The following is a 12,341-nucleotide window of genomic DNA, read 5'->3' on the forward strand; positions in this document are numbered from 1 at the left end:
TGAACTTGGCAAAGCTATTCAACTGCCTTCCCCCCCCCCCCAAAATGCAAATTACACACATTTTTTATTTTGAATATATACGCTGAAAATACTGCAACCGAATCACTAAATCCATGCTGCTATAATCCTACTTGTTAAACACCACATTTTGTATTTCGTTTTGGAATGAATCTTTGATTGTGTGTCCGCTTTTGAGAGTATGAGCTGTTAATATAGAAACAATACCATATTAAAACGAGTGCGTTAATCTAAACTTGGGGTTGATGTTTCTGGGTGAACTGCTGATGGAGCAGTACACAAAATAATGTACACCTTCTGACCAATCAGATGCAAGAATGCAGCCAAACCATGGTGCAACCCAGTCTTCTGTTTAACACTCCTGATGGTCAGGCTTTATATAAAATTGCAAATGGTCAATAAAAGATGTGCTAATTTGCATATTATACATTCTCAGTTCAAGTAAATAATGATTGCGTAACATCTCAAAGCCTAAAACAAATCTGGGATGAGAATTTTTCCTTTTGAGTTCCATTAAAATTTCATTTAAATATTCTACAGAAATACTGCATTTCTAAAGTAATGAGGTTTTTCTTAGAAATGATTTTCATGCTTGAAATACCCTTTTACATCATTTGTCTAAATACTGTATGTTGAATGAATAAGGTAGAATTTGTTTTCCCCACACCTTTTTACCTCTATGAAATATATAGAATATTCTAAACGTAACAGGAAATTGCATCATCTTCATTTCCTGAAAAGAAGAAAAAGTGCATACATTTTTTCTTCATTTAATGAGTAATATTGGCATCTTGAAAATACATGTGCTGTCTAAAGTGCATACGTATAATACGCATAATAAAGGTGAAATCTGACAGCATTTTAGTAAGATCTTATGTATTTATATGTATGTACATATGATGTATGTTTTTTTGTGCATGTGTGTGTGTGTGTGTGTGTGTGTGAGTGTGTGAAATCTGTTGTCCACATGTCTCTGAAACCCATGGTGCTGTAAAACAATTGTTTATGATTATTTAACTTGCTGCACATATGGAAACCTTTTTTGCTTCTTCCCTAACTGCTGTTTTCGGCCTCATGCAGGGCAGATCATTTCCCTCAGGATGCACACTGCTTTCAGGCCCCACTCGACTTAATGGACTTTGGTGAGTCTGGATGAATTTATCATAAATTATTCCGTGATTAGGCTTCTGAAGGAGCTTCAGGAAACGCTCTGTATCACCAGCGAATATCTCTGGAGTGTTGCTTATGGTACAGAGATATACTGTTTCATGCCGAGCTGCTCGAACAGTAGTAATGCTTGACCAAAACGATCTTTCCTCATCCGGCCTTACTCTATTTCTGTGTAGCTACTGAATAAAAGTGTCTGAAGAATTAAATAAAATTAAATATAAGGGTGCGTTTCGATCGTTCCGAGTCTAGACAGTCTGTGCTCGTTGATCGATGAAGCTCGGGGAAAGGTTGAGTTCTGTGCCCAGCTGCTCATGGATTAAAAATTAATAAAAGCAATTTTAGATGCCCATTTTATCTATGTTTTTATTATTATTATTATTATTACTACTACAACTATTGTTATTAACAGTGGTAGAATAATTACATTATTATCATTATCACCAGCAGTGATAATTCTTCCGACTACTAATCTGAAGGTTGTGAGTTTAAATCCCAGCACCACCAAGCTGCCTCGGTAAGGCCTTAATGCTCAAATGACACCTTGGTTTATACTAAAATAAAACTAAATCCTTAACCCTCAACTGCATCTGTTCAAAATGAGATACGTGCACGTTGCTCTGCATAAGGGCTTCTATTTAAAAAAATAATAATAATAAAATAAAAAGGCATAAATGTACATATTGTAAATGTAATACTGGTCATAGTAGTAACAGTGGTAGTAGTAGTACATTCTGCACTTCTCTGGAATGATTCTAAAACAAAGGTGTATCAAGTCTGCAGTTCCGCTCACAGACAGCAAGAGGAGACAAACACCATTAATCGATTATCATGTCTTTCAGAGGAAGCCATCATGATAACGTCAAATATGATTAGACCGAATGAATTATGATGGGTTAAGTGATTGTGGTGCTAATTTGTTGGCCGGTATTGTGTTTTTGTTATTCCTGTGAAAACAAGTAAACGATGTGTGAGGAAAGAACATGTTTACTTCACAGGAATAACAAAAACACAATGTTCCAGAATGCTGTACAGCTTTATAATACAGTTAGAGCACTTTCTCTGCTCAGTTTGCTGTTGAAAGCGTCTCCACAGCTAACATGGTCAGCCTGGAGCAAGCTGTTACAGATCCTGTACTTGACCTACAGGCCACATTGGCCTCATATATCATTAACATGCAGAGTTCTCATGTGAAATAGCAGTTAACCCAGTCATCATTCTCCTCATATCTGTGTCAACTGAGACTTGGTGCCTTTTTCTACGTAAAATGACTTTGCTGCCTTGTGCACAGGCTTTCAGGAGCAAGCGGCTTCCCGTGATCACATGCGCGCTAAGTGGATTTCATTGGGCTAATAAACATTATCCAATCACACACCGTGCCCAAGCGCATTTAAAATAATCTGACGGAACAGAACAGGAACAATATTTGACACATTATACACTGTGCAAATCTGACCCATATGTGGTTCTTATGCATACAAGGTGGATAGAGCCTTGACCTCAACATCACTGAACACCTTTAAGATGAAACGCAACATTAAACCCCAAATGTTCTCATCCAACATCAGTGCAAGATCTTACAGAAGTTTTTGTTGCTCAATAAGCACTAATCCCACAGCCATTTTCCGAAACCATTGCGAAAGCTTTCTCAGATTACTGGAACTTATTATAACAGCAATGAGCTGAACAAGAACATATTGGTGTAATGATCGAGTGTGAACATACTATTGGGCTTTCAGGTTTATTCAGAGAAAGCAAAAGGAGGAAGCTCTTTGCTTTCATATGCCAGTTAACTTCCCTTTCTAACATTGTAGTATTATAGTAGCCGATGTTTAATTCATGTCCAAGTGCTATTACAACATGCCCTAAAATGGCTTGTAGACTTTTTTTTATTTTACATTATATAGTGTTAAATTCTGGAACAGAAATACACATTTGATTTACACAATATCTCCAACAATCGACTGTGCTGTTATCTATATCCAGGTTAAATAACAACAAAGCTGACGTGTGGGTCGTATAAGTATTCACCACCTCCGTGGGTCAGTAGTAGTCATTTACAGCTAAATTCTGGTATTTTTATCTTTTATTTTGGGAAAGTCAGTTTGGATGGAGGAAAAATATAAAAACAGCTAAATATAACCTTAACATATAGATTTTAAAAAAATAGTAATCTAGTTTTGGCTTAACAATGCAATAAATGTGGACATACTCATTAACATATCTATCTAAAGGCAAATTCTAACAGTTCTCTTTAATATATACAGTTCTCTTTAATATAACCGATATAAGAATTTTGTGCAGATTTTAAAAGATATTTTACATAATTTGTACCTGTAATTGTACCTGCACCGATCATTTGCTTATTTGAAGAATTGAAACTATTTTTGAAAAATGCTAAATAACTTACTTTCTTTTCGGCTTCTCCCGTTAGGGGTCGCCACAGCGGATCCTCCGCACGTTTTGATTTGGCACATGTTTTTTTACGCTGGATGCCCTTCCTAACGCAACCCTCCCCAATTTATCCGGGCTTGGGACCGGCACTAAGAGTGGCTGGGGATGGTTCCCTGACCGGGAATCGAACCCGGGTCGCAGCGGTGGGAGCACTGCATCTTAACCACTAGACCACCAGGGGACCTTGAAAAATGCTAAATAATGTACAATATATCATACCAGATTTATGCAAAAAAATGAGTAAATATGTCTAAATTTAGGTTTATTGGTTATATAATAATCACTTTATGATAAATATGTTGTGTTCCATTTATTTAAGATGTACATTTAAATAACTGTATATAAACTGGTTTATTTCTTATCATCTTAGGTTAATTAGAGGTCCTTGTACCAGATATAAACTTAGATGTGATTGTAGTGTTTACATATGAAGAGCACTTGGATTTGTTCTTCGATTTGATCGACTAAAGAAATGTTAACGTTATCCTTCACAGCCACAACCACATGGCCCTTTTACACTCTCTAAATCATACCAAAAGCGATCAGGTGCGTGACGGGCATTTTAATGCCGTCCACAAATAAAAATAAGTGATGTAAAGAGGATGATGTTTAAAATACTCAAAAAACATGTTCTCACATTAAACACCTCGTACTGTAATGCTGTGTCGTCAGGGTGTGTGTTACAAAGATGCATTTTCACCTTTTTTTTGTTATCGGAACCAGGGTAAAAGAGTTATGGCATCTTTCAGCAAGAGAATTCCAGTTATACTGATCATTTCTTCCTGTACATTAAATGGTCTGGAAACGGTTGCAAAATGGATGTAGTGGGTTTCAGATGTGCATGACGTGGCTGTGGGATAAATCAGTGGTGTGAAGAGTTCGCTGGAGGACTGTAGTTAGACACTAATGCTGTAAACGTGTGTGCACTTCGGAGAGTTTGACAGCTGAGAAATAGAGTTAATGCTCCTTCAAATGAGATAATGTGAAACACCTGAGGAGCTTCTGGGGCCCTTCTTCTCCTTCAGGGAGGATTTCTCTCAGCTCACATCTATCAATGTGTAGCACTTTACCTGGGAATGTAAATGCTAAATGAACCATGTTGGCAAATGTGTCATTCATGCAGGAATTCTTTTTTTTTTGTGCTTGTTTATAAAGAAAAGTCCACCCTGAACTCTTAACATCTTAACACGTGATCAACTTTTTTATAGTTTAAACGTGTCTTTTTTGAATTTATTTAATAAATTAATACTTCAGCCCTCACTTTATGCCTACCTAAAGACAGGAATGCAGCAGTATTTCAGACCTTTTTTCTATCACTCTCACCTGCTGATCCTTACCAGGATTCAAACCAGTTTGCAGCACCATCGAGATACCAACTGTCCATGCTAAGTATTGGGTTTGCTGCATTGTATTCTGGGACTCTGCATTTAGCAATTTGCTCCGATGCCTCAATTACTTCTTTATAAGACATTAACTGTAGCTTGAATAAGGAAAAAGCTTTCACACATACAGAGACTCATTTGAAATGATAGTCTGTGACTTCTGGTGACACGAGTGACCACGGCAGTTATAATCTTATACTCCAGTGCTCATGTTAGTTCTCGCTCTCCAGTGTTCTGTATTGTTTAAAGATTTATGATCACACTCTTGATGTCACCCAAATGAGGATGGGTTCCCCTTTTGAGTCCTTGAGTTTTGGTTCCTCTTGAAGTTTCTTCCTTATTACATCTAAGGGAGTTTTTCCTTGCCACAGTCGCCACGGCTGCTCATCAGGGATAAAACCACACAATTCACCTTAACTGTTGATTTCTGTAAAGCTGCTTTGAGACAATCTCTGTTGTGAAAAGCGCTATAGAAATAAACTTGACTTGGTTGGCATGTTGATCAACCGATTACCAGTGGGAGTGAAGAATGTGGAGCAGACATGATCTACCTGTGATCTGTGGACAAAAGTGCAATGCTAGATGCTCTACCTACTGATAACAGTTACTAAGTGCATTAACAATAACAATGCCTCCATTTCACATCATTGTATCAGAAAAATGCAAATACTGAACCAACCAACAAATTAGCACAAAAATATCTGAACAAAGGTAAATCACAAATATTTAATTGTTTGTTTTACAGTGGAATGTTCCATTTATCATGTTGTGACTTAATTCCTGATATACAGGACATGATGTGGTGATTCTGCACTTTTTTTGTTAGAAATTGTACAATGTTGCTTTTACTTCACTTTGGGCATTTGTTCTGACACTAATCTCCTGAAGGTCAGGACTGGTAGAAAAATCCCTGCTTTTACAGACCTTTACATTCTGTAACAAAATATTTTTCTTCTTATGAACACAAATATGTTTTAAGTCGATTGGTGCTGCTGAGCGAGCTCTTTCAGGAGCTTTCTTTTACATTTAAAATCTGATCCGACATCTAAAAAAGGCTAATCTACAGCAAGTCAGCATTAGACTTACAGTATCGGTTGGTTTTGGAGATAAAACTCTAATACTGTCGATCATTTTGATAGGATTAGTAATAAATAAATGCAATGATGTATGGTAAAACATGGATTTAAATATGAATATTTATTCATTCAAATTTACAGTTTATATGCCACAGATCTGCAGCTACATTTTACAAATTTGCTTCTTAAAAATACTCGAAAACAACATGTAACATTTACTGGATTTATGATTCCCATTATTGGATTTATGCTTCCTATCCCAAATGGTTTAAATAATTCACATCTAATCCTCTTCATCAAGAATCAGATGAATTGATCCTCAGCACTGAGCTTCTTACACCACACAGAGTAATTCATGCTGAAGCTCTTGCTCCATGCACATGTCTGGATAACTGAGGACAAGCGTCCTGGCAGCAGCTCAGGGAATTGTTACCATATTCTGGAGTAAACAAAGACGTACAAAATATACTTTTTCTCTCCAAAATGCATCACCATCCAATTGCAAAAACACATGTTGAGGTAAATTTAGCTAATTCTTTTTACTAAAAAAAAAACACCACAATGTAAGATTAGCTAATTTTGCTAATTTAAAAAAATAATAATTTGAAGTTTGGCTAATTTTGCTAAGTATGTTTTTTTCTTTCATTTTTGAGTTAAGGTAAGTTTAGCTAATTTTGCTAACTTAAAAAATGTTGAGGAAAGTTTGGCTAATTTTGCTAACATTGAAAATCTGTTGAGGTAATTTTAACTTAACTTACTAACTTTTTAAAAATATGTTGAAGCAAGTTTAGCTAATTTTGCTAACTTAAAAAAAAGGTTGGGGAAAGTTTGGCTAATTTTGCTAACATTGAAAATATAGTTTAAGTTTAACAAAATTTGATAACTTTTTTTTTTAATATGTTGAAGCAAGATTAGCTTATTTTGCCAATAAAAAAAAATATGTTGAGGTAAGATTAGCAAATTTTGCTAGCAATAAAAAAATTGAGGTAAGTTTAGCAAATTTTGGTAGCATAAAAAAAGTCAAAGAAAGTTTAGCTAATTTTGCTAACTTAAAAAAATGTTGAGGAAAGTTTGGCTAATTTAGCCAGCATTGAAAATATGTTAAGGTAAGTTTAACAACATTTGCAAACTTTAAAAAAATATTTATATGTTTAAGCAAGATTAGCTAGTTTTGCTAATTTAAAAAATATGTTGAGGTAAGTTAAGCTAATTTTGCTAGCATTAAAAAAAAACATTAAAGTTTAGCTAATTCTGCTAAAATTAAAAAAATGGGTAAGTGTAACTAAATTTGCTAACTTTTTTTTTTTCATATGTTGAAGCAAGATTAGCTTATTTTGCAAACTTAAAAAAACGAACACAGATTTCGGAGTTATAATAAATCATTTTTAGAATCTCCTTCAGATTTGGTTACTTTTAAATAGGAAAGTAATTTGCTATACAACTCCAGAAGTACAGAGGTCGTTCTTGCCATTGTTTATTTTTCCAAGATGCTTTATTGTTTGAGCAGATCCTTTTTCATCTTGCTCAAATAAAAATCATGAGAAAGCCCAGACGGCATGCATTCCGCTGGTGTGAGAATGCGTTGTGCCTGCTCTGAACATTAACACACTGAACACACTTGCGCTCGAACAACATCCATAAACACACATACAAACACGTGATTACAGCAGGGACCATGTGTAAAGAAACCTGCACAAGTGGGGGAAAAAACTTTACATTCTTCTCAAACAGTAAAGGGACACAATCTACATTCTTTCTCGTTTATTCTCAGTTTAAATGAACCCGGAGCGAAAAAAGTCTTGTCACATTCATCTCCTACTCACTCCTATTCACTTGTGCTGAATTTGATTCAAGTTTCCTCCATTGTGTAGATTTGTAAATAAAACATTATATGTGTGTTATTTGATGATTGCATCACACACATTAGTGTTACTGTGGATTGTTAAATAGACATTGGCACCAGCATGTCCTATTAAACTTAAACTGAAAAACTGGCATGTGTTTGTCAGTAAACAAATGTCATATTTGCCTTTGCTCTATTTCTACCTGTGTGTGTGTGTGTGTGTGTGTGTGTGTGTGTGTGTGTGTGTGTGTGTGTGTGTGAGGTGATCCTTCGCATTCCATGTATAATAAAAATAGGAACAAGAATAGAGGGTTTCTTTAGGATAGATGATGTCTTATCAGAACCACTTAGAAGTGCCTAGTGAGAGAGGGGGATGAGGGCATTGAGTGTTTATAGTCATCATAACATCCGTTTTAAGCACAAAATAACACACAACTGGCAGTAAAAATAATCCATGCTGTTCCCACACAGTAATTTCCCTATAATAGCATGGATCAGAGTGTGTTGTTCTGCTCACACCACAGTGATTTGCCAACAATCACTAATTTTTCAAAAATCCATCACACTTTTTAACATTTAGAATTTCAGTTCTGCCTTAAATGTTGTGTCAACATTGAAACAAGTAATTTTCTGTTAACGCTTATAGCAGCGAGAAACCTTAGATCCTTTGCCTGTATACTCCGTTAAGATCATGTGAATGTAATTGAGAAACCGGAACGCACAAACTAACATCTCATTAATGAGGCTGTTAAAAAGCTCCTTCAATCCTAAAAATGATAAATGCTTCACCTTATGAAAACTTTTCTATTTCATCTGTTTATTATTGTAGTATAATCATCCCTACTGAACTAAGTGAACAATAGTGTGGAGAATTAAACTGCAATGGGGTATAACCCGTGAAAACAGGTTCAGACTTTCCGCAATATCTCATTAACAAAAAAAATAAATACATTTACTTGTTGGTAAATTGCTGTGCTGGTGGAGGAAGAAAACGCTTCAGAAAGTGCAGTTATGGAAAAATAATCAATGACAGCTGATGTGATCTAAAATTTTTATTTTCCTATAACTGCACTAGTGAAAGTTATTATTCCCCACATAATAATAATTCAGTAAACCCTGATAAACAGTCGCATGCGTAGTGGAGTTTTTTTCTCTACTTAGTAACGCATGCTGATTAAATCTTTCACTACATTGTTGTTGAGCTGAATCAGCTGTTGTAAATGCTGACTTTATTTATAAGCAACATGTGGAAAGATGTCTCTCGTGCTTAGTCTTTTGCAAGTCTTTGAATTAGCGAATACCATTCTGTCCGCTTCCTGGTGATGTATGAGGGCGTGATGGCGTTCGTTGGAAGCCTAGCGCATCCCCCGATATGAGCGCTTTCGCATAGAGCCTCAGCGTTACAGATGACGTACATGCCGCAATCATAGCTGTTCTCCTGAAAGGGACATGGCTCTTCTACAAAGAGCACCTCGGTCCCGGCATTCAGGAAAGACTGGAGCTTTGCAGCGATGCGTTGGGCATGTGTGGCATTGCCTCCTCTCAGCGAGTCGTAGTGGGAGAAATGACCAGAGTTGCGTTGGTAAAGCAGCAAGCTCCAATGTGAGCCCCCAGCCGCCTGGTTGGAGTTATCATTGACTGCTAGAAAGACCCAGCGACGCCACGCTAGTCTCAGTGGCTCTAAAAAGATGGCCAGCTCACCCTGGCATGACGCGCACTTGATGAACTGGGTGACCTCAGGGCTAATAAAGCACACGCTGTCACCCAGGCTCTTAAAGTGCTCCATGGCCAAGTACTCAAAGGCAAAGCCAATCACCTGGTCATTGAGCCAGTGGGGGCCTTCCAGCAGCGAAACGTCCGAGCGTCTCAGCAAGCTGTCCTGATAGCTCAGCACAACCGGGTCCATCTCTAAGGACATGACACCAGGACCTCAAGGTTACTGGAAAACAATATGAGAAGGAGAAGGTTAAGACTGATTACCATGCTTTACGAAGTATTGTAGACCTACACAATGTGCTCGGTTTGATTTGTTGTTTTGCGAGTTGTGAGCACAATAATTGTGTACATTCAGCAATCTGTCTCACAGAAACAAATACTGAAATGTTTCCCAAAATGAAACAAGGGGTGAAGGCCTACTCTGCTGACGTTTTATTATATTGTTGTCCATAAATATTTATGAAATTATTTACTATAGTCTAGTTTCTTCATTTTATAGCATTTCTCTCATATGCACGTTATCTGAGTGCAAGTTTAGGTACTAGTTTAAATACGATCAGATTTCAGCCATCACATCACATAGTGCCATAAGACCAGTAGAAATCAACAGTATGGGCTCTTGAGAAGTTAAAATCCATGTTGCTGGAAGCTGTTGCTTTAACCAATCAGATTGGGATTGCTTCACTCCAAGGCCACCTAATCAGCATCCATTCACGTGAGTATTTTTACGTCCTTTGATTGGATGGTCAGAGAGCGCACTAGTCAGACTGGCAACCTGCATCTGTAGGAAACCGTGCAAGCGCAAACATATTTGTGTTACACAAAAAAGTGGTACACATGCAGGTGGTTGGTTTGAAAGAGGCGGATGTAGAGGACAGAGGGGTATCGAGACGGATGATCCGCTGTGGCGACCCCTAATGCAGTCCTTCTCGAATAGTGGGGTGCGCCCCCCTGGTGGGCTCGGGGCGATGCCAGGGGGGGTGCGGTGACCCCGGGGGAACATGTTTTTTTTTTTTTTTTTGCCGCAGGGAGTAGGGTTTTTTGCACTGAACAAGAGCACACAGCACAGAGCAGGAGGTATGAAGTGCAGATAACAAACACTTAAGAGACACCATGGAAAAATATTTAACAGGGATGAAAAAGAGGCAGAGAGAGACAGAGATAATGAGACAAACGTAAGTCTCCTGAAACCTAAGATGAGGAAATATGACGAAGCCTATGTAGCTCTTGGCTTCACTGTGACTACAGTGGGAGACGAGGAAAGACCGGTATGTTTACTGTGTATAAAAATGTTGGCAGCGAACAGCATTAAGCCAAAAAAATTAAGGCGTCACTTAAAGACATTACACCCCAATTATGCTGATAAGCCGCTTGAGTTTTTTCAGCGACTAAAAAACGTTAATAAAGTTATTCTTTGTTGTGAGGTGATCTATATTTCTTTCTTTTTTCTTTAAAGTTAATCAGGATACAATGTTATGCAGAGGTGTACATTTAACAATTTTTTAGACAAATGATACTACTTACAGTCATCGCAAAAAGTTGGGAGGCAGGGGGGGGGGGGTTTTCAAGATTTTTCATGAACTATTCATACTTTTATTTATATATTTTCTGTTATACTGTGTTTCTGCATTATATTGATGGTTTCTAAAGCTGCAGTGCCATAATGTTAGTTTTAAGAGGTAGATTGATTTAGGTAGGACACCACTGAAGATGTGAAATGCATGGGCCATCACTGGGGGAAAACACCTTCACATCACAGCTCCAAAGCCTGGTTTGAGTTCGGGTTTCTATCTGTGTGGAGTTTAACAGGTTGTCTAGGTTTCAACTTGGTTCTCTAGGTAAACTGGCCACTCCTAATTACCCCTGAAAGAGAGAGAGAGTGTGTGTGAGTGTGTGTGTGTGTGTGTGTGTGTGTGTGTGTGTGTGTGTGTGTGTGTGTGTGTGTGTGTCCAGAACCACTGTGACCCTGACCAGAATATAATGCTTACTGAAGATGAATGAATGACCATTACATCCAAAACCACTGATGTCTATGGTAATTCTGTAAGAGATCTTTTATAGGTCTGCAAAGTAACAATTTTTTAAAACTATATTCAATGTCATTGAATGTATGCGCAGAAAATAGTTTTTCCAAACTTTCTAACCTAAGGAGTAGATTTTCAGAGATGAGGCACTGCATTCCCAATTTACCTCACATCTCCTACTGTATATCATTACTGTCTTAAAATCAACCGCTAACACGAAAAAAGTAAATAGACAACAATCTCCTGAACAACTCTCTTCATCTACAACACCTTGCTAGCCAGGAAGCCTTAGTTAGTTATGCAGCAAAAGCTTTTTTTAAAGGGCAATAACTTGATTCCGCAAAGAATATGCCTATAAGCATATTCCACACAATAATTAATAAAACACGTTACCTTATATTGTTAAACATTCACCAAATTGTCGCGTCATAGCAGCAACCTTTTTTACCATGCACCACGAACAGTCGGAAACGACCAGAAGAAACAACTGTCGTAAAAAAAAAAGCGTCTTTTACGACAGTAAGGCAGGACAAGTTTGCTTCACGCCTCGTAATGGTTACTAAAACCATTCGCTCATCGCTCTTCATGACAACCAATCATCTTACGGCACTTTTTCCAAGCTCCGCCTACAGTGTTTTTTTCCTCCACCTGTATTATAAAG

The 12,341-nt window shown here is 37.4% G+C and overlaps 2 protein-coding genes across 2 annotated transcripts in view; both read right to left on the reverse strand.

Moving 5' to 3' along the window:
• rxfp3.3a2 (relaxin family peptide receptor 3.3a2) overlaps positions 1-12,341 on the reverse strand; it is a 446,825-nt gene that overhangs the window by 253,540 nt on the left and 180,944 nt on the right. The window lies entirely within an intron of this gene.
• Positions 8,978-12,206, reverse strand: senp8 (SUMO peptidase family member, NEDD8 specific). Its single transcript, XM_083557986.1, has 2 exons — positions 12,074-12,206; positions 8,978-9,879 (listed from the first exon to the last, which is right to left on the reverse strand). The coding sequence occupies exon 2, from the start codon at positions 9,856-9,858 to the stop codon at positions 9,208-9,210; it is 651 nt and encodes a 216-aa protein (XP_083414112.1). The 5' UTR covers positions 9,859-9,879; positions 12,074-12,206; the 3' UTR covers positions 8,978-9,207.

Source organism: Silurus aristotelis, assembly GCF_946808225.1.
Source record: "Silurus aristotelis genome assembly, chromosome: 13".
Lineage (NCBI taxonomy): Eukaryota > Metazoa > Chordata > Actinopteri > Siluriformes > Siluridae > Silurus > Silurus aristotelis.